The 23,072-nt window shown below is 55.4% G+C and overlaps 1 protein-coding gene across 1 annotated transcript in view; it reads right to left on the bottom strand.

Annotated features, from left to right (window-relative positions):
* Positions 1-22,576, bottom strand: part of LOC119103158 (inhibitor of Bruton tyrosine kinase) — a 29,870-nt gene extending 7,294 nt beyond the window's left edge. Inside the window, exons 1-15 of the mRNA XM_037226608.1 lie at positions 22,436-22,576; positions 21,927-22,052; positions 20,805-21,026; positions 20,306-20,390; positions 19,824-19,942; positions 16,502-16,632; positions 15,832-15,960; positions 14,255-14,426; positions 13,788-13,910; positions 13,408-13,503; positions 12,984-13,195; positions 4,687-4,712; positions 4,003-4,208; positions 3,365-3,562; positions 2,902-3,038 (exon numbers count right to left, since the gene is read on the bottom strand). Coding sequence (XP_037082503.1) covers positions 2,902-3,038; positions 3,365-3,562; positions 4,003-4,208; positions 4,687-4,712; positions 12,984-13,195; positions 13,408-13,503; positions 13,788-13,910; positions 14,255-14,426; positions 15,832-15,960; positions 16,502-16,632; positions 19,824-19,942; positions 20,306-20,390; positions 20,805-21,026; positions 21,927-22,052; positions 22,436-22,576 — 2,123 coding nt within the window. The remainder of the gene's footprint in view (positions 1-2,901; positions 3,039-3,364; positions 3,563-4,002; positions 4,209-4,686; positions 4,713-12,983; positions 13,196-13,407; positions 13,504-13,787; positions 13,911-14,254; positions 14,427-15,831; positions 15,961-16,501; positions 16,633-19,823; positions 19,943-20,305; positions 20,391-20,804; positions 21,027-21,926; positions 22,053-22,435) is intronic.
* Between the last annotated feature and the right edge of the window lie 496 nt (positions 22,577-23,072).

Raw genomic sequence — 23,072 nt, 5'->3', positions numbered from 1 at the left:
TCCTGTAACACTACGCTGTTGCACCGGAATGATCGATTCCCTAGGAACTGTCTTCGCTGAATCCATGGCCTGACTTTGACCTGCATTAGGTCAGCGACCTTACAAGGTGCATCTAAATTTTTTATACCAAACGGACGGTTATTCAACTGTCTACAGGTAGGCACATCGCGGAAATCATTCCGAAAAACCTTGGGGGGGGGGGCAAATTGACCCTCACCCGAGCGCGTCTTAAAAGAATGGTGATGGGGAATTCTTTGTGCCCCCAAAAACATCAAAGGTTACTTGATGCAATATGACCAAAACGTTTTGACCTGCAACCGTTTGCCACCACTGAACCGGACACCGTCGCAAGTCATGCGACAGCAGAACGACAGTGGTGCGACAGCCGGACGACAGTGGTGCGACAGCTTGACGATAGTGGTGCGACAGCCGGACGGTAGTGGTGCGACAGCCGGGCGACAGTGGTGCGACAGCCGGACGGCAGTGGTGCGACAGCCGGACGATAGTGGTGCGACAGCCGCGTGGCCGCCGCGACACGCCGCGGCGCATGAAGAACGCGCCAGTGCGGGGCCTTCCTTAGACTGGCGTTTCACACAGCCAGTGCAGTCTGCGAGCTAGAGACGCGCGCGGGATGCAGGACGCGGAGAGGGGAGCCCCACGCTCTCAGCGGCTGAATACGTCATTCGCAAGACATCAGCGGCTGCTGTGGCCATCACGGAATTTTGAAAAATGTGCTCGTGTTCAGGGAGCGGTCGTGGGGGCATTCCGCTACGCTGCTTCGAGCGCTGACCATAAAAACAGAAATACCCAAATGTGCCACTGTCTGTAATGGTAGGCATATGTCCATAAATGTCTGTTTATACTTATTACGAACTTTAAAATAACTACTAATGATAGAACCTGATTACTTAAAGTATATAAAATGAGATACTCTGTGCATACGCCTGCGAACCAAGGTCGAATACCAGGGGAACAAGCTAATAAGAAATTAGGACACCTTTTTGGACTAAAGCACTCACAGCCAGCGCTGACCCCTCCTCCCCCCCCCCCCCCGTCCAAGGCGGCATTCTGGATCCGCCCTCACCAGAACTCAATTGCGCATCACGCAAACCGACCACTCCAGCATGGTATTGCATTATAACGGCGTTTATGTGTTGTCCACTTGAAACTGCATTGTAATGAGCTGGCATATCCATCAGTAACCTGCGTCACGCCAGGCTGCACGGAAAAGGTTCATGTTCCTCCCGAACCACAGGTATGGAGTAAACAAGTCATTGCTACAGCCTGCATTATGAGATAGAGCCGTCTTTCGGTCGAACCATCATCATATGCATATGTTGTATATGTGTCTAATCTCCTGCCGAGAGGAACTTCTCAGGTCTGGTCACCAGATGTCTCTGGCGCGGTCAACCTATTTACGGGACACCACCAATCCGCATGGAGCGGGGCAGCGGCTTGGACTTGGACGGGTCTGAAGGGAATATTCTACATTTGCACATGGGTTTGAGCTCAGATAGTCATTTTGAATATCATCCAGCGCAGTCCCCATCTGCCTTTTAAGACTTAAAACCCGATGGTTTGCTGGTTTCTGAGGGTGACGCCTGCGAACTTGTGCAGGCTATTTCGTACAGACTATTTTAGTCACCCAGGCATGCATGACGTCAAAGAAACATTACGCAAGAACTGCCGCCCTATTAGCCACGTTGTGCCAACGTAAATATGACCATCAAGCTACTCATGTCTGGTGTATGTCAGCGCGATTTCTGGCACTAGCAGACTTGAATTAGCCATCTACTGACGCCATTCGTTCGGAGCAAGTTACGGACACGGGTCACGTTTTAAGCTGCATAATACAGAGTGGGACAGTGGTACGAGTTATGAAAGAAATATGACCTGAAATCGAAAACCTTAGAATCACTGTAACCGAGTATGTAAGCGCAAGTAAAACAATATAAAATCGCGGGCAAATATGCAGGAACACCACGGGAAAGGAACAAAACACGCGAACAAGCCACATTTGGGGTCTGCAAACAACGCCCCGATAATTACGACACCTCTCGACAAGTTGAGACACTACGAGTGAGCCAGTCCGTCCACTACGCTGGCAATTTCGCACGGCCCATTCGGCGGCCACTCTGACGTCATCGTCATCCGTGTTTGACGATGACTCAGGGGCTGAGGCTATTTGGCGTTGCCAGCCTCTCACCCTGGCGGGAAGGAGGGGGAACCGCGGAAAATCGAACCCCGTACCTCTGGTTTCCCAGACGCGCAAAGGCGCATATGTGTTAATCACTACCTTATCGATATCCCCGTACTCCGATATAAACGTACCATGACGCAATTAAACGATGACATGTTGAGGAGTGTCTTCATTAAAAACTGGAATGTTGTTGCCTAGGAGGCTTTTAATTAAAAATCATATCAAAAGCTACAAGCGAGTTCATTTCATCACATCCGATTCTTGCCCAAACGCCTGCAAATTTGAAACATTTCCTTTTAAGTACAGGACTGCTTACCACCTAGCTTAGCTCTAATGCCGCTTTATTTTTCAACCTAAACTGGCTAAAACTGGCTTGCGTTTAAAAATCGCCGGCTACTGAAAGCTTAATACATAAATCGTCAGGTGCGCAAACGAAATTAATTGATGTAATCCTATGTAACCAACGTTACTATGTAAACTTCACCGAAAACGTAGCCTAAAAATAATGACAGAGGTCACCTTTTTGGATCAGCTATGCCAAAAAAGTCCCGAGGGGCACCAAATCAGCAACCCGAGCAAAGCCGTCCAAGGCCCGTGCAAACCCCATCAACCGTGGCGAAGACAGCGGCAGACAGTGTTACGTACGACCAGCGCCTGCCAGTTCCCAACGACCATCCACCACAGACCCCGGCGCCGCCCACCTGTTCTCCATGACGGCGGCCAGGTTCAGGCAGATGAACTGCATGCAGGTGGACTTGAGCTGCTCAGCGCCGTACATGGCGCTGAACTCCATCAGCTCGACGGCGTTCTTCAGCGTCAGCTGCCTGGAGAGCGCCACCTGGCGGAGCGCGGATCGCCGCTGAGGACCCCGCACTGGCCGGTACACCCAGGCCAGGCGGACCGCAAGGGGGCCCGCCTGCCCGCGCCTGGAGGTCCTCTGCACAGAGGGCCCGGCAGGCGCTGCTGCACCCGCACATTCAAACCATAGACTAGAGGCGGTACATGTCAACACTGTCACCATAACCAGCGATGGACCAACTTTACCCGAGATCAGCCAACGACAGCAGTGCCACGCCAGAATGCCGGGCGTCGAGCGCGCCCCGCAAGGCGGCCGGACCGCGAGCGCACGCCGCCAGCCTCGGCGCCGCCGCGCCCCAGTCGCACCTCGCACATCTCCTTGAGCCGGGTGGCCAGCATGTGGTCGGCGGCGGCCAGCAGGCCACACAGCAGCTCGAGGTCGTCCGTCTGCAGCGGCTCCGGGTCATCTGGCTGCAGGCGCGCCTCGCCCGTGTAGCAGAAGGCCACCAGCACCGTCAGCACGGCCGCCGGCATCGACAGCCGCACCGCCTCGCTGGCCACGCTCTGGGGACCGACAAGCAACACTCTGAGGTCGGAGGCAGGGAGCATCTCACTGGCCACACGCTAAACGACCCACTCGGGGGAGAGACAGACCCATTTTGCGGCGAGAGGGATACTATACACACTGTGAGGGCGGATGGCTCACTGGATGAATAACGGACCACAATCTGACGTCAGAAGGGGGGACCGCCACAATGGTCACCCTCTGACGACCCGTTCTGAGGCACGAAGTCCCGTTCAGAGAGAGGAGGAAACCGCCCGTGCTCCGAGGGCGGACGGATCGCTGGATGAGTCGCTGGTCATGATATGAGCACAGACAGAGCCACTCTGATGGCAGATGAACCCGTCCTGAGTGAGAGTGGACACATTCTGATGCTGGGCGGGTCCTACTCTTACGGCAGACGGAGAGCAGCTGGGCGGCTGCGGTCTCTCTGTCGCCGTACCTCGGCCCAGCAGCTGCTGAACATCACGCTGAAGTACTGGAGCCGGGCAGCTAGCACGCACTTGTGGCAGGCCAGCGCCACGCCATCCGAACTGGTGATGGTGACGTCACTAAGCGCCGGCAGACCGGACGGGTCCAAGTTCAGCGGCGAGGGGGAGGCGTCATGGGCGCGCGGCACCTCGACTCGTCCGCCGCTCAGACGAACCCCTGCGCGAGTGAGGCGGATCGGAGCGAGCGCAGACACACTCGTTGATTGGCTGCTGGAGTTGAAGGAGCGCCAAAGACAATCTGCCACCAGACGACCAGCCGTGACACGGTCAGCCGACGCTGTACTGCCACAGCACCGCCGACCATGTCAGCAAGCGGAGGGGCGGCTGCTAGCACCCAGCATGACACACGCTCAGAAATCACATCGGAAACTTGGCTGCCGTTGTCGGCACGGCATCGGCAGCTGACATCTTACAACGAGGGGTCTCGATCCACCTTCGCCCGGGCACCGGCCGTCTGACCCCGCCCCCGCCAGCGGGCGCCCGGTCCGCGTGACGCGACGGCCTACCTTCGAGCCTCCTGTGCAGCGCAGGCACGCCGAGCCTCTTGGCCAGCTCTCGGACCACCTGGACGGGCTGGAGCGGCCGCTCGGCCGGCCTGCCCTTCTGCTGCCGGCGGTGCGGCCGCGCCGGCTCGCTCGGCTGCTCCGCCACCGGGTCCAGTCTGCGGCGGCGGGCACACCCCAGTCAGCTGAGCGCTCTTCACTCCAACCAGCAATGCCTCCAACGCCGTTATTGCCACGAGCATTACATTGGCATAGATTACAGCCGACGTTTGATGCGCTGAAGCGTGATTTTTTGTTTATAGACCTCATAATCTTATATTTTACCAAAAACAAAATGACAGGGCGAACAAAGCTGACAGAAATATTCAAAATTCACATTCTCAACGCCATTCATGGTAGTTCCCTTCAACACGTATCCTTCACTAGCTACCGCACCCTTTACGAGCTACCTCTAAGTGAGCTTGTGTTTGACTACGACAAATAATTCTTCGCAATCGCTGTAAAGAACGGCGGACATCGGGGAGGGAGGGAGAGTCAAGATTTCCCCCAAAAAGATCAGTCTGGAGACCGACATCATTTCGTCTGTTTCAGGCGTGCGATTAGCCCGGAGTGCCATTGCCGTGCACTTAGAGACGTCGCGGTGACGTTGAGATTACACTTAAATCCCAGCAGAAGTAGGATACCGTGGAATGGCTTGAACACAATATTGTGCGCTGCCTTGTCGCAGCACTAATGCTTCTGCGATTATTTCGATAAAGGCAGTTGCCGACATATCAACCCATTTATATCTCCATTCGCCTGGTTTTTCTCCGAGGAATAAGCCAATTGCCACTGTCTTATCTATGTGAATAATGTTCCCCACAAACGCACTTAACAACTTGCGCAGTTTTATTCTGGGGCTTTTCAATAACACACCCACACGCCGTGGGATAGGATGTAAAGGGCGCAAAAAGATGGGTTATGGCTTGATTACGAGACAGGCGTGAACATCCTGCATCGGTTTGTGGGAGGCATGTATCAGCTCTGGATCGTGATGTTAAATTATCTCGTGACTGATCGTGGCAGACTACCAAAATTTGACCAGGTACGTCGAAAATACCTCAGGCTTACGTTGAAGATGACAGCGTAAGTAGGCTTAGACGTGCGAGCAATGCCCAGATTATGAAATGATTTGCTGCGAATAGCGTCCTCCCATTCAGCGCCGGCGAGGATTCCTCATTTGAAGCTGAGATAAAAGGTGAAATTTGGCTGTCTAGTAAACTCGGAGTTACCACATTGGTCAGGAGAAGCAGTTAAAATGAGTAAATGTCCTCCATCAGCCGCATGACGGGTATTCACGAGGTTCAGAGAATGCTGGGAAGGTGTCTGTACCCTTCCATGCGGAGGCGGGGTGTGACAGAACTCATGATCATAAATGTTGTATCGACAAAACGATGTTTCTTACAGCGCATGATTCGGCATCCAATCATTACCACAAACATTTCTTCAGGCGGAAGGTAGCTCTATGCCCGTTTTACACTATGCTTAGGTCAACGGGGGACTCAACATACTTCTCCTACGGTTGTGCACGTCAAGGCGGTGCTGCAATGAAATGGTTACGATACTGGGTCCTGCTTCAATAAGCTGGGTTCAGATGTCGTTCGTGCAGTGTGGCCTCGAAAGTGCCTGAACATTGAGTTCCTTCACAGGAAACCTACCGGTATTGGTTTAATCCGACATGCCACCAATACCACGCCAATCGATTTCTATGACACCAGTTCTTCAGTCACAAGCAAGTTTCAATACATCCAGCAAAAATTTAAAGATAGCAGATGTGCGCTTAAATACTGACAGGAAGTTTGTCCTGGGTACTCCAAAACGAAAAACGCGCCTCGGTAAACGCATTCTCTGGTTCTTCATTCTTATCTGGTACCCAGCCGGAACGAACACAGGGTGTTTCCAACAAGACAGTGCCACACCACACGCTCCTGAACTAGTTCCCGGATGGACCCAGCGACCCCGGGAGGCCTGCTATTTTCCGCCACGCACTGCGCTGGTGGTCGGCGCGCGTGCCGGATCTCACCCCTCTGGACGGTGCCACACCACACGTTCCTGAACTAGTTCCCGGATGGACCCAGCGACCCCGGGAGGCCTGTTAGTTTCCGCCACGCACTGCGCTGGTGGTCGGCGCGCGTGCCGGATTTCACCCCTCTGTTCTGTGTCATACCTGAACGACAAGGTGTGAATGTGAAGGCTCACAGCTCAGTCTATGACTAATGCTGCTGCTTTTCGGCGGGAGCCACTGAAAACCTTTTGCCGCGCAGTGCCCTGGTTCGCACCCCATAGAAGATATGGGCTGCGAACTGTGCTTAGCCTTAGCTTAGCCCTAACCCTTTGCATAACGGGCGCCCGCCAGCGGCTGTGAAGCTGCACATCTTGCTCGTTAAGTGGCATATGGCGGGACGCCAGATAAGCCATGCTCCCTTACAACCGAGCGCACATGTGGGGCGACATGTAACACAACGTTGCATCGGTAACGAAAAACAAGCCACGGAAAACCAGACAGGATTAAAGCGTTGCTGCACAACTGACGGGAATTATAAATCAAGATACGATCCGCGATCTGCTGCTAGTATCTATCAGTACACTACCGGTATATCAGCATCTATTTATCCATACACATGGGCTTAACTGTCCCATTTAGTGTGCACCAGCCCTGGGAAGTAACATATGTGCTGTGTCTGCGCCGTTCAAGTGGCACCGCGCCGCAATACACCAAAATGGAAGAAGAGGTGCTTCCACGTGAAGTGCGTACACGCGAAAAGACGGCAACACTGACCTGTCGGCAATTGCGACCAAGTTGCCAGTCATCGGCGAAGGTCATGGCGCTAAAAGAAAACAAGTTCTCACGTTCAGTGCTTTACGCGTTTGTCCCATGTAATTCTGTAAATGCAAACGTGGCTACTTGGAGTCTTAGTTCTATGACACGCAATATCACATAGTTACGTTTGGAATGCATCGTATTAAAGCACACCTACGTGCTGTGGCGCGCCAGTTGCGAGGAATGCGATAGCATCTTGTGTGCTATGTTTTTATTAAACGGTTTTGCGAGACCAGAAGAATGCGTCGTTAATGACCCTTCCGTCCAGGTAAGCGTCGAAGAAATGTTCCATGAAACTATGTACAGTTGATGGTAAAAAGTCACGAAGAGCCAACGCCGTGAAAGTGTTCGTGATCCAGTCCTAACCAGGCCAAGCCAAGCCAAGCCAAGCGGAGCAGGTCAAGTCAGGTCGGATCGGGTTGATACGCCCCATCCACCTTGGTCCTATCAGGTCATGTCCAGCCTGGATACATCAATACACGCATTTCCTGCATGTGGTTGGTACGCCCCACTGAGCCAAGGTAAAAAATATCGTCGACGGAAGTATTTCTTTCAGATTTTCTCTCCTGAGTTTTATAAAGCTACGAGCAAAAAAAAGTCCCAGAAAATTATCCGCTGTCGGGTGCGATTGTCTCCCAACGGGCCACACCAAACTGTGTGGCGAGAAGCGCAATGGTAAATACGCAGTTGTGGGAGAAAAACGAGCTGACAAGCTAACAAGGAGCACAACAAAGGGTTCCCGGGCTCCACAGGCCCAAAACAGGCCCCTTAGACTGCTCATTCTAGATGTCCCTAGACAAAAAATTTCCGTGCAACCTGGATGATAACAACATGGATTTGCTATTGTGTATCCCTGGTTGTGATTCACATGAATACCATGGACCTTGTGTGCTTACCCCTACTTCTATGAGGTTAGTGATTTATTTGGTGACTAACCTTCCCTTCAGTCCCTCTCCCCAAACCTCTATACTTCTTGGCAACAGCAAGGCGTTCGTGAGCGTTCGTGAGCGCGATTTCTAGATATAATGGCCGTCAACTGACTCTCAATCAGTGTTGTGCAAGGTACGATGACGCAATCAAATAATGACGCATCGAGGAGCATATTTACGAAACGGGGAAATGGTGTTGTCTATACCAGTCTTTTCTACTTCAAAGCATATCAATAAATATAAGTAATTCGGTTTCATCATATCTGATGCTTGCTTTAAGATCTTCAAATGTGAAAATCACTGTCAGGGAGAGTTCCACATTTCTATCGGGTTTTAAACCGAAAAAGCCATCTTCAAGATTATTCGGTGCAGTTCACTTCGGCCCTGACATTCTTAAGGCCCCAATCTCCCTAGTTTCTGAGCTACACGCCCGCCAAGATGAGCAGCTTATTTCAAGGTCACTCAAACATCCATGCCGTCACGATAACGTCATTCAAATCCTGGCATTCTATTGGCCATGCACGGACCGAGGCTAAAAAAATATTGTTCTCGAGTCGCTCACATCTTCCGTTCGTGAGCACGATTTCCAAATATAACGACCGTCAATTGGCTCTCAATCAATGTTGTGCTAGGTACGATGACATCAAACGGCGAGACGCATGGGGGGGGGGTATATTTACCAAACTAAGAAATTATGTTGCCTAGAGCAGCGTTTTTCCTTCACAAGTATAACAATGGTTATAAATGAGCTTGTTTCATCACATCTGATGCTTGCTTCAATATCTTCAAATGTGGAACATTCCCTCTTACTATTCATAAAACGCAAAAACATCGCATGCAAAGTGCTATATCTTCCTGTGGCCACTGCCCACCGCTCGAGCAGAAATTCGTTGAGGGCGCAACATGGCCAAGACAGTTGAGGCACCCACTGCTAAACTCAAATATCATTGTCGTCCCAATAAGACAATAAGTTGCACGCATAATGCACTTGTTGGACTTAATTTGCAACACCAAACACTATGAGCTTCCTACTAACCGGTCACCAAAAACAAATAAAAAGCAACGAGAATGGTCACTTCTTCCAGATTGGATGAAATACAACCAAAATAAACATTTCACCACCGGTCGGATTATTACCATTTATATAGACATTTTCACTGCCAGCTTAACGAAGTTGCTAGCCACAATGCCTACTTAGGTCACCAAATACACGAAGGAAACATCTAGAAAGAATTGTTTTAACCAGACCGGCTGGAGTTCCACCAGACAAGTAAAAGAAATCACCAAGACATGATAGGAAATCACTAATTTGCGCCAGTCTTTAGGATATTCAGCTCACCAGCAAAAAACGATCATATTTTAAACCAAACTTGCATCAGCTTGGGAACGGTTTGGGACGCAGACGTCATTCGCCTCGGAGTTGCGTTGTGAGAGCGAGTCGCTGATTAGCATTGAGGTTCGTGCATACCTACACATCACGGGGGGGGGGGGGGGTAGCCAGCTGGTGGAGGGTGGGGGAGGCGGGAGGGTACAGGGGACATGTCCTCCCACTAGGTTCTGAGTGACTTTCGGGAGCATCGGCACAAACTATTAAGGGCCCGACTGGGGAGTCCGAAGGGCTGGCCGAGGGTCGACCCCGGGGCAAGGCCCTGACCCTCAAAGGTCAGCCAAAGGAACCCGTCGCGACTGTGGGTGGTATCAGAACAACAAAGGCGTCTATGAGGGTCCATGACTACCAATGCTGAGCAATTAGCTCTTAGTCGGCTTGGGCCCCGGGGGTCCCATTTACGAAGCAGGGACAAGGCTGGTATTCGCAATGGTTACTGAAGGTCTCGTACGTTGACCCCCGGCCCCTGAAACAAGGCGGCCCGCTGTACCAAGGCACATATTGATTTACAGGGGAGCCTGTGTCGGCAAGGGGCTCCTAGTCGACCAGAGACACATTTTTCTGAAGAAGAAAAGAACGGGAACCTGAATGTCAGAGAGTTACTTGCGCCGGTCGACTTCCTTGTTGTCTGACATGACACAGAAATGAGAAATTTCAATGAAATGGTCCGCAATCAGACAACAGAAGGGTCTGGCCAGTCGCACACTCTAGGACCGAACAGGGGCTCTTGGGGACTCTTTAATTTAGTTAATTTTGGTGACTGTTGCCTTTCCCATGTCCTTGCCCTTACCCTTGACCTCGCCCCTGCCCTGTTAATGCCCTTCCACCCGTAATCGGTAGTTTTAGCCCTGATGTTTGGTCGTTTCACTATACCAGATTCTAACTGGCAACGATGATAATGACTCAGCCTTCCGGTGACAAATTGGCCGTTCTGACTTGCTACTTCCGTTGGTGATCGTGGTGTGTATTTTGGTGATGGAACCGACCATCCTGGTTGTCTAATTAATTTTGTCCCAAAGCTATGTTGTCGTTCTCAACCAGCGCAATCGACCATCGCGAAATAATTAAGCTGTTTAATGGCTGCAAGACAGCATCTGGTAATCTGATTTTGAACAGCTGATTTTGAGTCTGAAAAAGCGTGGAAGTTGAAATTTACGTCGGCCGTCAGGGCCGTTATACCACTCGGCAAACGGAGGAAAGATTTTCGACTGAGTTTTTTTTTTGGGGGGGGGGGGGCGCAGGGAACGATATCTTTTTATAAAACCAGCCTTTGATAATAAAGCTCCTGACCACAAGCAAGTGGACTTAGATCTGGTGGATCTGTGTTTACCAGGTTTGCAGCCCTGCTCGTAAGAAATGATGTTTCGCGATGTGTATATGGCGCACAAATGCGTGGACATAAATGCCCTCACCAAGAACAGCAAGGATCAGACGTCGTCTCAACGGCAGCATTCCTGTGCGGACCATCTATATTTGCGACAGCCTGGCGGGCCTGGTGACGGCCACCTGCAGGAGCGCGCCCAGCAGCCGACGTCAGCAGTTTCTACGCGGCACTCGCCACTGGGGCATCCCAAACACCCACCCCATCACCATTCTGACAACCAGTGGACAGAGCATAGAATGGAAAACTGAACGGATGAGAGAAGTAGACTACGAACAAAGCCATAAGCCGAGTGAGTGCTACTTGAGCAGAGAGAATCTTGAGTAGTTCGCTAACGTCAGACCGCGTTTGGTCCTCAATGTTCTTAGAACTTCGCAATCGTCTGTCGCAGTTTCACGCATTGTCCAGTCACACGTTAAATAATTCAGAAGTTGTGCCTACCCAAGTTGTGCCGGACTACCTATAAACTATCACATTTGATGTCTATGAAAAAACACATAATTTCTTCACTGCAAAGATCTGCACCCTAGCATGTCTAAGCCGGGTACAAATCTCGACAACCCGTCGTTGTACGGACAAGAGGCCAACTACTTTCGACGGAGGAGAGCGTGGACAATCCATGATTGCTTTCCTGACATGAAAAGGGCTTTGGTTCATCACTGCAAAGCTAAGTACGCTCGTGCGCGTGCCACGGATGTTGTTGGTTTTTCGGGATTGCAACATCCTCGTGAACCAGGGCAGTTGAGGATCTGATACGGACTGTAAAATGTAGCGTCCTCCGGCCCGCCAACAAGGCACTCCACGCTCTCAAAACACACTGTCAGACACAGAGCCGCGCCAATAATCCCCCGACAAGTGACACATGTCGCCTCTTTTAAGCCAATTTTGAAGGCCGCACCGCGCAGTCATGCTGTGAGAGATGGTCGTGACAGAGCCACTCTGTCACGCAAAGCCAAGAACACATATGCTCACGTTTGGCTATTTTGTTTTTTTCGCCATTTGATTCGTCCTCTCAAGCTGAGTTCGATTATCTAAATCATTAGTTGGAACTGTCACATACTTCTAGCCCTTTTTTAGCCCTGTTTGTAAAAATTCCAACTAATGGTTTAAAAACCAAATTCAGCTTGAAACGATGAATCAAATGACATAAACAACGCGAAATGGCAAAAACTGAGTATATGGGGCTTTATCTTTGGACGGCAACACACCTGAGTGCAATGCAACGGCTCCGACGGGCGGCACAGAGCGGTTCACGCGTGCCACGGTGTCATCACACCTGGGCGGTATGGAGCGGTCCCGCCGGGCAGCGCAGGGCGGCTTACGCGTGTCACGGGGTCATCACACCTGGGTGGCATGGAGCGGTCCCGCCGGGCAGCGCAGGGCGGCTTACGCGTGCCACGGTGTCATCACACCTGGGTGGCATGGAGCGGTCCCGCCGGGCAGCGCAGGGCGGCTTACGCGTGCCACGGGGTCATCACACCTGGGCGGCATGGAGCGGTCCCGCCGGGCAGCGCAGGGCGGCTTACGCGTGCCACGGGGTCATCACACCTGGGCGCCATGGAGCGGTCCCGCCGGGCAGCGCAGGGCGGCTTACGCGTGCCACGGGGTCATCACACCTGGGCGGCATGGAGCGGCCCCGCCGGGCAGCGCAGGGAAGCTTACGCGTGCCACGGGGTCATCACACCTGGGCGCCATGGAGCGGTCCCGCCGGGCAGCGCAGGGAAACTTACGCGTGCCACGGGGTCATCACACCCGGGCAGCTAGGAGCCAGTCACATGCGCCCTGGAGAAACTTCACCAGAAGAGCTCACGGCGTCTCGAGCATGGCCCAGCCTGAGCCGAGCCCGAGGCGCGGCGTCGGCGTGCGTCTGACCTGAACTCGGTGGGGCCGGGCCGCAGCAGGTCGCACGTGCCCGTGTACAGGAACAGCAGCAGCTGGCGGAGCGCGGCCGGCGGCGCGGCCTCCAAGCGCAGCGTTCCGTCCACCACGCCGTCGCCGTCGCTGCCGCCGGCCAGCCGCTGCCGCAGGTAGCTCGAGCCGGTGGCCAAGATGTAGCGGTGGCAGGCGAACCGGGTCTGGCCGGCCTGGCGACACCGGCAGGCGGGTATCAGTGGTCGGCTCACCGCGCCAGCCAGGCGAGCGTCAGCTGGCGCCAGACGGCCAACTGGCGCCGGAGGACTCCCGACAAGCATGCGGGGCGACAACCGCAGCCCTGCTGCAGACAGCTGGCGGCTGAGCGACGGACCCGCGGAGACTGCGGGCTACCCGAGACGTGGCGTCACGCATGACGGCTCACCTGCAGCACGATGTCGTGTACGGAGTCGTGCTCGTCGGCGTTCTCCAGCAGGCGGCCCAGGTCGTGGCGCAGCTGGGGCGGCGAGACCTGTGGCACCTGTAATCGCAAGCAGCGCCTCTGTCGGTGTGACGCCCCACGGGCCGCGAGGCGCCGCTGGCCGACTTCGCGGTGCCCATCGCACGGCCTCTTCCCGACGCCAACAACGCGAGGCCGACCGCGGCTCGTGTCACTCGGTGCTCACGCCGAGCCCACACACCGGCGTCAGGTGTCCACCATCAACCACCTCGACCGGGAGCCTGAAGTCAACAACGTGCCAGAGCAGCCTAACACGGCCCTAGGTCCAGTCTGCCGCGGGCGCCCCTGGAAGCCGGCGCGCGCACCTCGAGCAGGAAGGCGCGCGGGTCACACTGGACGGCGGCCGCGTTGCCGCCGCTGCCGTCGCACGTGATGCTGACGGCGCGATGGATGTGCGCCACGCGAGTCACGCGCACCTGGGCGCACTGCTGCCGGTCGGTGGCGGCCGGTGCGCCGGCGGCCGCCGCACGCCTGCCATCTGCCAGACAACGCACGAGTCAGCAGCGAAGCGGACGGTCGGTTGGCAGATTATCACCTGAAGAGATCATCTCACTCCCATTCAGCAGCGCATCTTCGTGGATGACACCCAGCAACATCTGGTGTGTCGCATGGACCTCCTCTCTCCCTGTACTCCATATATATATATATATATATATATATATATATATATATATATATATATATATATATACATATATATACATATATAAAGATATACCCGTGACTTACACATTACCTTCAGGCGAGCCGCACCCCTCTCCCACCCACTAACATGGCCCGGTCGCCGCCACCCACCCTTGGCCTGTTTGTCGGGCGCGTGCCGCCCGGCGGGCAGCACGATGGCGCCGGTGAAGGCCTGGCCCGTCTCGGAGATGAGAATCAGGCCGTGCTTGTCCAGCTCGGCGTCCGCCACGGCCAGTTCGCGCCGCAGACCGAACACGCACCTGCGTGCGGACGCCGCCGTCACCGCCGAGGGAGGGGCACCGAGGGGCTGAGCACCTCCTCGCCCACGGCCGAGACGGCACAGCGCGGCGCGTACGGCTACAGTCGCGGCCGTGGGTGTGAACTGAGCCGCAGGTGGGCTAAACGGTGGTGCGAGTGGGTATGGATCGCGGCGCAGAAGGGAACAACGTCAGTCGAGTCTGGTCAGCGGCGCCTAATCGCCTTCGAACCGCGGCTCCAGCGTATTGGAGGAGGATGCTTCAGGGACTATCAGAGGTATTCAGGCTACATGGCGCACGCACGGACACGTGTCCAGACGACGTGAATGATGCAAACAGCAAACAACTTCTGAACAGTCACCAATGCCGCGGAAGTAAAGGATGCCTGCAGGCATGCAAAAATGAACGGTGGGAACAATTCCGCAGGGGCTAACAGCCGTAGCTAGAACACATAAACCACTGGCAGCCAAGCTCAACGCAGACCAAGCAGAACACACGACTCACAGCACCATCTGCCGGCCGCCGCCTGTGAGTGGGACGCCTGACGCGGCGGCGGCGGCAACGGCGGCGCCTCACCTGGCGACGAGCGGCCAGCTCTCGTGCCAAACGAGCAGGCGGCCGGCGGCCGACAGCAGCAGCAGCCGGAGCGGCGCAGCCCGCTCGGCGCGCCGGCCCTCCAGCTCGGCGTCCGGCGCGCCGCCGTCCACCCGCAGCTGGCGCAGGTTCAGCAGCCTGCTCCGCCGGCAGGGGGGGAGGGGGGGGGGGGGGGTCAGTTGACTGAGGGCGCGGGCACTCGCACGCGGCAGCGACACAGATACAGGTCGGCCACAATAATGCGAACTGATCCACCGAGTAAACTTAACAAGCAAAAGCTAACACAAACACATCGGTTTGTCCCGAGATCGAAGAACAAGCACCCAAGTATCCTGGCTACATCACCCCCCCCCCCCCCCCCACGCCGTGGTTATGGCGCCCAGTCCGCGGGCACCACGAGAGTCCGCGCCGGAACGCACTTGGAGGCGATGCGGCGGCAGCGGTATTGGCTGAGCAGGTAGACGTCGCCGGCAGCCGTGGCCACGGCGGTGGCGCCGTCGCAGCACGCCACGTGCGTCAGCCGGGCGTCACCAGGCCGGTCCCGGTCCAGCATGGTCACCTGCGGCGCCGGCAGCAGCGTCAGTTCGCGGCTCCGACGGCGCGCCGGCGGGCGGGCCCACGTGATGTGACCCGGGAAAAGAACTTGGGCTGGTGTAACCCAACGTCAGTCGGAGTGGTGACGCCTGGAACGAACACTGCAGAGCTAACACATAGAAACGATGCACGTTCGATCGAATCACGACAGCGGTTTTTGATTGCGAGTGATAGCGGAGCAACTGCACGCGTTTAACGAGGACGGCTCAGGGCCAGGCACAGCGCTTTGCGCACCTTTCTGGGCAGGATGAACCGCTTGTCCTTGTTTTCATCTTTGTGCTGTCCCAGCTGACCACCGTTCAGCCCCACACAGTATAGCGCCTCCGAGTTCCAGAACACCGTGTGGTACCTGTTAATGGTCGAGACGTTTCAACACAGGCGCGATCTCAAGTCGTAACCAACCTCCTTAAATCTGTCTAATCTATATCAACAGTCGTGCAGGCGGCTCGATATTATAACACGCAGGTAAATCATCTTACATACCAGTGTGGCACTTCAGTGTAGGCAAAATGATTTCTACAAACCACACGACATGCGGCACTTGAACAATGAGTTTTCAATCATGTATGACAGCAGATTAATACAATGATCATCCAGCATCCTGACCACACACCCGTGACAGGGATTATCACTACAGAGCCAGTGAAATATTTGTCATGTGCGGAAAAGGAATTTGGATGGCATGGCTTAAAGACAAGCACACCACTGCTTAAGACGATCACCATCTGGCGCAGACGCCTTTTGTGCGGTCCTCGACCCGTTACCTTTCGGCGCAGACGCCTTTTGTGCGGTCCTCGACCCGTTACCTGGCGGCGCAGACGCCTTTTGTGCTGTCCTCGACCCGTTACCTGGCGGCGCAGACGCCCGTGATGCGGTCCCCGACCCGTTACCTGGCGGCGCAGACGCCCGTGATGCGGTCCGCTCTGCCGCGGCTCCACTCCAGGAGACGGGGCGTGGTCAGCTGCGCGGGAGGCGGCGAGTGTCCCAGCTGGCACGCCTGGTTCAGACCGAACGTCCACACCTGGAGGGGACGGACAAGGCAAGCTGCGGACGGCGCGGCGTGGCTGGCTGTGGTGTTGTGCCACAGCCGCGTGCAGCTCTCAAAAATGGGCGCACAGATGGGTGTGAGTGGCACAATGACAAGTGCAGACGTGAACGGCGCTCAAACACGACGGAAGGACGTTCGATCACTGTGCAATCAAGCTATGTCGCCCGTCCCGGCAAACAAGCTTACTAGCACATTTATGAGCTAATTACGCAGAAGAATGTGCTCGCTGTACACATGACAAACAATGTCACAATGATGACAGAATAGGAAAATGCATGCTTTTAGAAATGTTAGACGGCTCGTTGCGGAGACAGCTAATGTATCCCACATAATACTAGCACAGCTCTACTCATCATTTGTATCCCCTGGTGCCATTCGATTGGCATAAAGTAAACCCATGCACAAGGTTATTTGCTAAACGTGTACGTGAATATGATATTCACTTTTTTGCGCTTCATCGCGTTACCCTACATAGCTCTGAAATGGCTTGGCGGGAAACAGTCAGAGTAGAGCCTCCTTTCTGGTCACGCCTGTGCAAAACATGTGGACAACATTTAGGCTAGCGTCCTGCACCGCACCCATTCGTCTAAGAATATGTTCTTCGAAACTACGGTCACAACATAAGGCTGTTTGAACTTATTACTCCGTAATATTCTCAGCTGTCAACTCCGCGCCACCCGTATCGAAAATTTATGAGTCCATGAAAATGTGGAATGGTTGAGTAGGTGGAAGCACGAAAGCTTTCTGTTACGTACTATTTGCATCGTTTCCGTGAACTATTGCAATGGTCATCATTTACGGCAGTCATTGCATGCTAAGAAGTCCATGCTTTGTGCTGTGCCTGTTCTTCAACTCATGTACGTCCACGCCTTGGGGCCAGTCCACTTTGTAAAGCAATTTCACGTGATGATAACGTCTCTCCGACGCGAGAGCACTGCCATAACATCAGTCTAGACCATCTTGCAACATTTTTGTTGATAATGGGTCTTGTTCCTCGATTCGAGCGCCTTTCCATCCGCTTGTGTTCTCAGTCAAGCCAAGCAGGCACATATGAGACCTACACTGCTGCAAACCCAAACTACGTGACAGACAGCGCGGCAAGGAGGGCGTCGGAGGCTGTGACGTGGCAGGAGGGCGGGAGGGGGCCGATCAGCGGGCCCATCAGCAATTAGCAACTCAGTGGTCGACCTTTCCGCCTCCGCTCCGCGCCGGCGTCCGCCTGCCACGCCGTTCAGCGCGAGCACCGCCGCACCGCTGACAGTAATACACGCAGCGCGCTGCTGCCAGCCGTCGGCCGTCCATCGTCGTATCATGACGAGCCCAAGGCAGCGCCGGCCACCGGCTCTCCACCGCTTAGTGAGCGCAACGTCACGTGGCGCTGCGAGCGCCAGCGCAGTTGGGCCTCGGGTCGACCGCGGACCGTCCGGCGACGTCCCTTCGTCGCTGACGTGTCGCTCCATCACCAGCTGCGCCGCTCGCGCCCGGCGGCCGACCGGGCACACAATGCCACGCGTCACAGCCGGCCGCCGCCGCCACCGCTGGTCACCCGTCACCCGTCACTCGTGACCCGTGACTTGTCAGCTGCCGCCCGTCCCCCTGTCCGGCCCGGCGCCACGTCAGAGTCAGTGAGACCCTCCGTGCGAGGCCGGCAGTGGCAGTCGTCCATCGAGCGTCGTGTTGCCGTCATGTGGTTGAACATTCCGCTGGCGCCGCTGGTGGCGCTGGTGCTGCTGCTGACGCCGGGCCTGGCGTGGCGCCGCTGTCCCATCACCTCGCTCCGACCCTGCATCAAGGGCCAGGAGCCGCCCAGCCTGTGCCGGCGGGACAGAGACTGCGGCGCCGGCCAGCGCTGCTGCCCGGCCGTGCTCTACCCCTGCACGCTGCGCTGCACCGACGTCGGCGACGGCCGGCGGTAGTCGAAACACGGAGCCAGCTAGTGACTGCACCGAAAGGCGGGAGCACGAGAGGTGGTGGTAGTGATGTCAGCAATGCTGCCGCCGAAAACCACTTCGCTTTGAATGCGCAGGGACAAGATGAGAAGGGGAGATATACATGGAAAACGTACGATAAAAAATACAAAAATGCTTGATAGCACTGGGATCAAGTCCGACAACAGGCGTGGCGCCACACTTGACATCAGCGGTGGTATGTCTTCCAGTGTCAGTATTCGAGCGATCCCGTGCCACAGCGGGGATTCCGCCGGTGCCACACTTAGAGCGGCTGCATCACCAGCAGTCCACAGGCAACTGGGCACAGTTTCAGAACCATCCCCAATGTTCCGCCAGCCAGTGCGTTCTGTTGCCCTCTATATCACCTATCCGTAATGTCAGCGGGACTAAAGCTCAGCTATGGAGGCTATGCGAAGCGCAGCTGGTGGTAGCGCGTGTGCCGCGCGGACGTGCCAAGTTCGGTTATGATCTGCGTGAACGGTTCCCACCGCTGTCAGAGAGCATCATGCGAGCTGAATAAGCAACAAATACATGAGCATCGCAGCAATAACATGTTCTGCAATAAAATGTAAAATGCAATAAAATGTTGAAAAAACACAAGGCATGTTTACGGATATATGTCCATGTAGGCGGCAGGCTAAATAAGTTCAAATAGCAAAAGAAGACTGGTTACAAGAAAGTTCGTTTGTTTCAATAAAGCGAAAAGTATGGGAGAACACGCGTCAGGATAGTCAGTGACTACCCTGATGCATGTTCTCCTTATACTCCGGCAGGTACTGATGCAAGTCCTCTCCGGGGCTGGTAGTCACCATTGCATCGCACACGACAGGTCCAACACCACTCAGCTGGACGGTCTAAAGGGCGTCGTGCCGCTACAGACATGAATCAAGGCGATCCTCGAATACGATGCTAACCCCATCCACAGCGGGTGGAATTCGTCAGCTCTTGCACGCAATGCCGATCCGGCCAGTTTTTTGGCAATATTCTGTAACATTCCACCTTTGCACGCGATGCTTAGTCCTTCGCCTTCGGACATCACATTCCACTTCGCCGCTGTTTTGCTTAGCGGACCACCCAGTCGTGAAATATGACGCTGCGCCCTTAACCCCTGGATTCAGCTACACTTCTAAGCTTTGTTAATAATACCGAACCACTCAGCATCGAAATAACATTTTGACACTTAGGACACTTTGAAAATCCCAGAGAATCACTTACTGTTCCGCTTTCCATCAGCAGCACCGTATGGTCGACCGACGCTGCCACCTGCACACAGCTTTCGCCCTTAACGGCCTTTAGCTTCTTGGGCACTAGCACGGACTCCTCGTCGCCGTGACCTGCCGGAGTGTTTGTCAGCGCATGTAGTCACTTACACCGAACACTTCATCACGTCGACCATTAGGGGAAATCCCATTCCAAAACAGTTGGGGGACATGCCGCCGCCCCCTTCCCAACCACAATGGCGTCATCCATCCTTCTTGGCACCACATACGCTGGAACATGGATGCTGTGAAACGCATCACATAGTGCCGCAGCGGACAGGCAGGCCAGACTTCGCCACGTGGCCGGCAGGTGGCAGAATGACAGTCCGAAGTAGCCACCATACCGGCTCTGCATACTGGCCCTCTCGGCTTGGCAGACGGGGTCAGGGGTACCGACAGAGGGGTGTGGTGGACGGCAGAGGGGCGTGATGGACGCACCAAGCCGGCCGCCGATGCCGTGACCGCATGTGTACACCTCGCCGCCTTGGGTCAGGAACACCGTGTGGAACTTGGTCATCTTTATCTGAAAAGGAGGAGCGACCGGCATGCGGCGGGTGCCCAGGGCAGCCAACGGCACGTTCGACCTTCAGTTAGTGACCATCAGCTAATTTGATACACGAACCCGACAAACTGGGCTGATCCATACGCAAGTGCTCAAAATCTGAAGCGACGATTTCGTGGAGTCGCAAAATAAAGACCGCACATGCCACCCAACATAGGTACTTTTGATATCTCTACACAAAGTATCAAACACACGTTGCACACTAAACAACATGTGGTTACTCCAGGGACTAAGCTTTGTCCAGCTGTACCCCACCGTACAAGATACCGCGAACCACCCCAGTCCCTCCCGGCTTTGTTGCACAGGTACAGCCGGGTACGCAGGCCCTTCGGCCCCTGACCAGTGCCCCGTCCAAACCCGAGAAGAGCCACCGACCTGCTTGATCCAGACACCCGCCCGCCGAAACAGGTCCAGCGGCTCCGGCACCTGACGCGCCTTGATGCGGTCGACGCCGATGCTGAACCAGGGGTTGCTGCCCCAGACGTAGGCCTCGCAAGGCGCCGCTGGCGTCAGCTCCACCAGCGGCAGCCGGTCGGCGTGCGCCCCGTCGTAGGTGGTCATGTCAGCGTGGTCCTGCGTCAGCGGGCTGGCCCCCAGCTGCGGCCAGGCCACCGCCGGTCACCACGCCGGCCGACGCTGTCGATTCAGGGGCACGGGGCGAAGCGACGGCAGGGACACAACATCGACAAGTCGTGACACCAGGGACACAGTGTCGGCGCGTCGCGACACCAGGAACACAACATCAGAGCGTCGTGACACCAGGGACATAACACTGGTGCGTCGTAACACCAGGGACATAACATTGGTGCGTCGTAACACCAGGGACACAGCATCGACGCGTCGTGACACCAGGGACACTGCATCGGGGCGTCGTGACACCAGGGACACTGCATCGGGGCGTCGTGACGCCAGGGACACTGCATCGGGGCGTCGTGACACCAGGGACACTGCATCGGGGCGTCGTGACGCCAGGGACACTGCATCGGGGCGTCGTGACACCAGGGACACTGCATCGGGGCGTCGTGACACCAGGGACACTGCATCGGGGCGTCGTGACACCAGGGACACTGCATCGGGGCGTCGTGACGCCAGGGACACTGCATCGGGGCGTCGTGACACCAGGGACACTGCATCGGGGCGTCGTGACACCAGGGACACTGCATCGGGGCGTCGTGACACCAGGGACACTGCATCGGGGCGTCGTGACGCCAGGGACACTGCATCGGGGCGTCGTGACACCAGGGAGACAGCATCGGCGTGCCGTGATGCCAGGGACGAGGTTTCAGAGAGCGCAGCATGCCAGCGAGGGTGCGGGGTTGGTGTGGAACGTGACAACGGGAATACATCATCCGAGTGTGACGTTATCGTGAGCACGTCAGCGTTACGTGACACAAGAACACCGGGTCAGCCACTTTTGAGCTGAATGACGCATCGCCCCAATACAAAGAGCACGGTCCTACTCCAGACGCGAGCAGCGAGCGGCACGCTGAAGCCTACCATTAGCAGTGAGCGAGCGACGCTCAGTTGGCCGTAGAAGACGGCCCGCTGCAGGGCCGTCATGCCCGACTCCTTGTCCTCCGTGTTCAGGGGAACGCTGTGGACCTGCACCAGCCATTCAGCCAGCTGGAGACGGAGATGAGCGTCACGGCTCGGTGGTGCGGCGCAGAGCACCTGAGGTGGCGTGCTCACGGGCCCGGCTGATGGTGATCAGCGGCCCAGGGAACCGCCAAAACTGCAGCGTCTACGTCAAAGCTGACGGAGCTGTACGTCGGGCACGGCACCATTGTCGCCCCATCTCCGAGATGGGGCGCTAAGCAAATAATGTGCGACAGTGGGCGTACGTTAAACGAACGATCACAGGGACACGTGTCCTGCCTCGCGTCGGCCACATGGGGAAATGGGACCGCTCGCCAGTCACACACACACGAGGACGTGTTGGAACTCTTGCCCATCACATGGTGGGAGTGGGTATGACCTCTCACTAGTCATAGGGACACAGCACTGACCTCTCGGCGCCCGCAGGAGGCAGCTACGTGCAGCGGCGTGCGGCCGGCCGAGTCGGTGCCGGTGGCGGCATTGTGACAGAGCCAGGACATGTAGGAGATGAGCTCGGCATCCGACGCCTTGGTGATGGCCGAGCTTACCATGTCGGCGTGCTGGCGCGATCGGCAGCGACGCGTGCACTCGGAGCAGCGCACTGGCATGCCCAGCCGCTCCCTCTCAGGCATACTGTGGCGCCTGCCGGGTGGGAGGGATGGGCTTACTAGCCAATTATGTCAGATTGGCTGGCATGGGGCAGAAAATGCTGAGAAGCCACTGTCAGACAGGTGTCACTTTGCATTGACCATGCACAGATGCGTAATAAATAACTGGGAGTGGCCATAATTGCTTAATGTGAGACAATTACCTCAAGCCTTATGCTCCCAATTAATCACAACACTGTTATGTTCTTGGTTTGTTGATGACACCACTGTATCACACACTCGGTTCCCCCTGATCACTTTCTATCACACAATTAGTGATTCCTGAAGCCAGCATAGGTCACTAATGCAATTATACACTGGCAACTTGAAGAACTTTGACAAAACATGTGGGCACTACATTCAGCAAAAATTATGCATAACCTTGCTGATAAGTTATTGA

This window comes from Pollicipes pollicipes, unplaced genomic scaffold (assembly GCF_011947565.3).
Source record: "Pollicipes pollicipes isolate AB1234 unplaced genomic scaffold, Ppol_2.1 Scaffold_5724;HRSCAF=6776_pilon_pilon_pilon, whole genome shotgun sequence".
NCBI classification, from domain to species: Eukaryota; Metazoa; Arthropoda; class Thecostraca; order Pollicipedomorpha; family Pollicipedidae; genus Pollicipes; species Pollicipes pollicipes.
The sequence above is the reverse complement of the archived record's forward strand: the minus strand, read 5'-3'. Positions and strand labels throughout refer to the sequence as shown.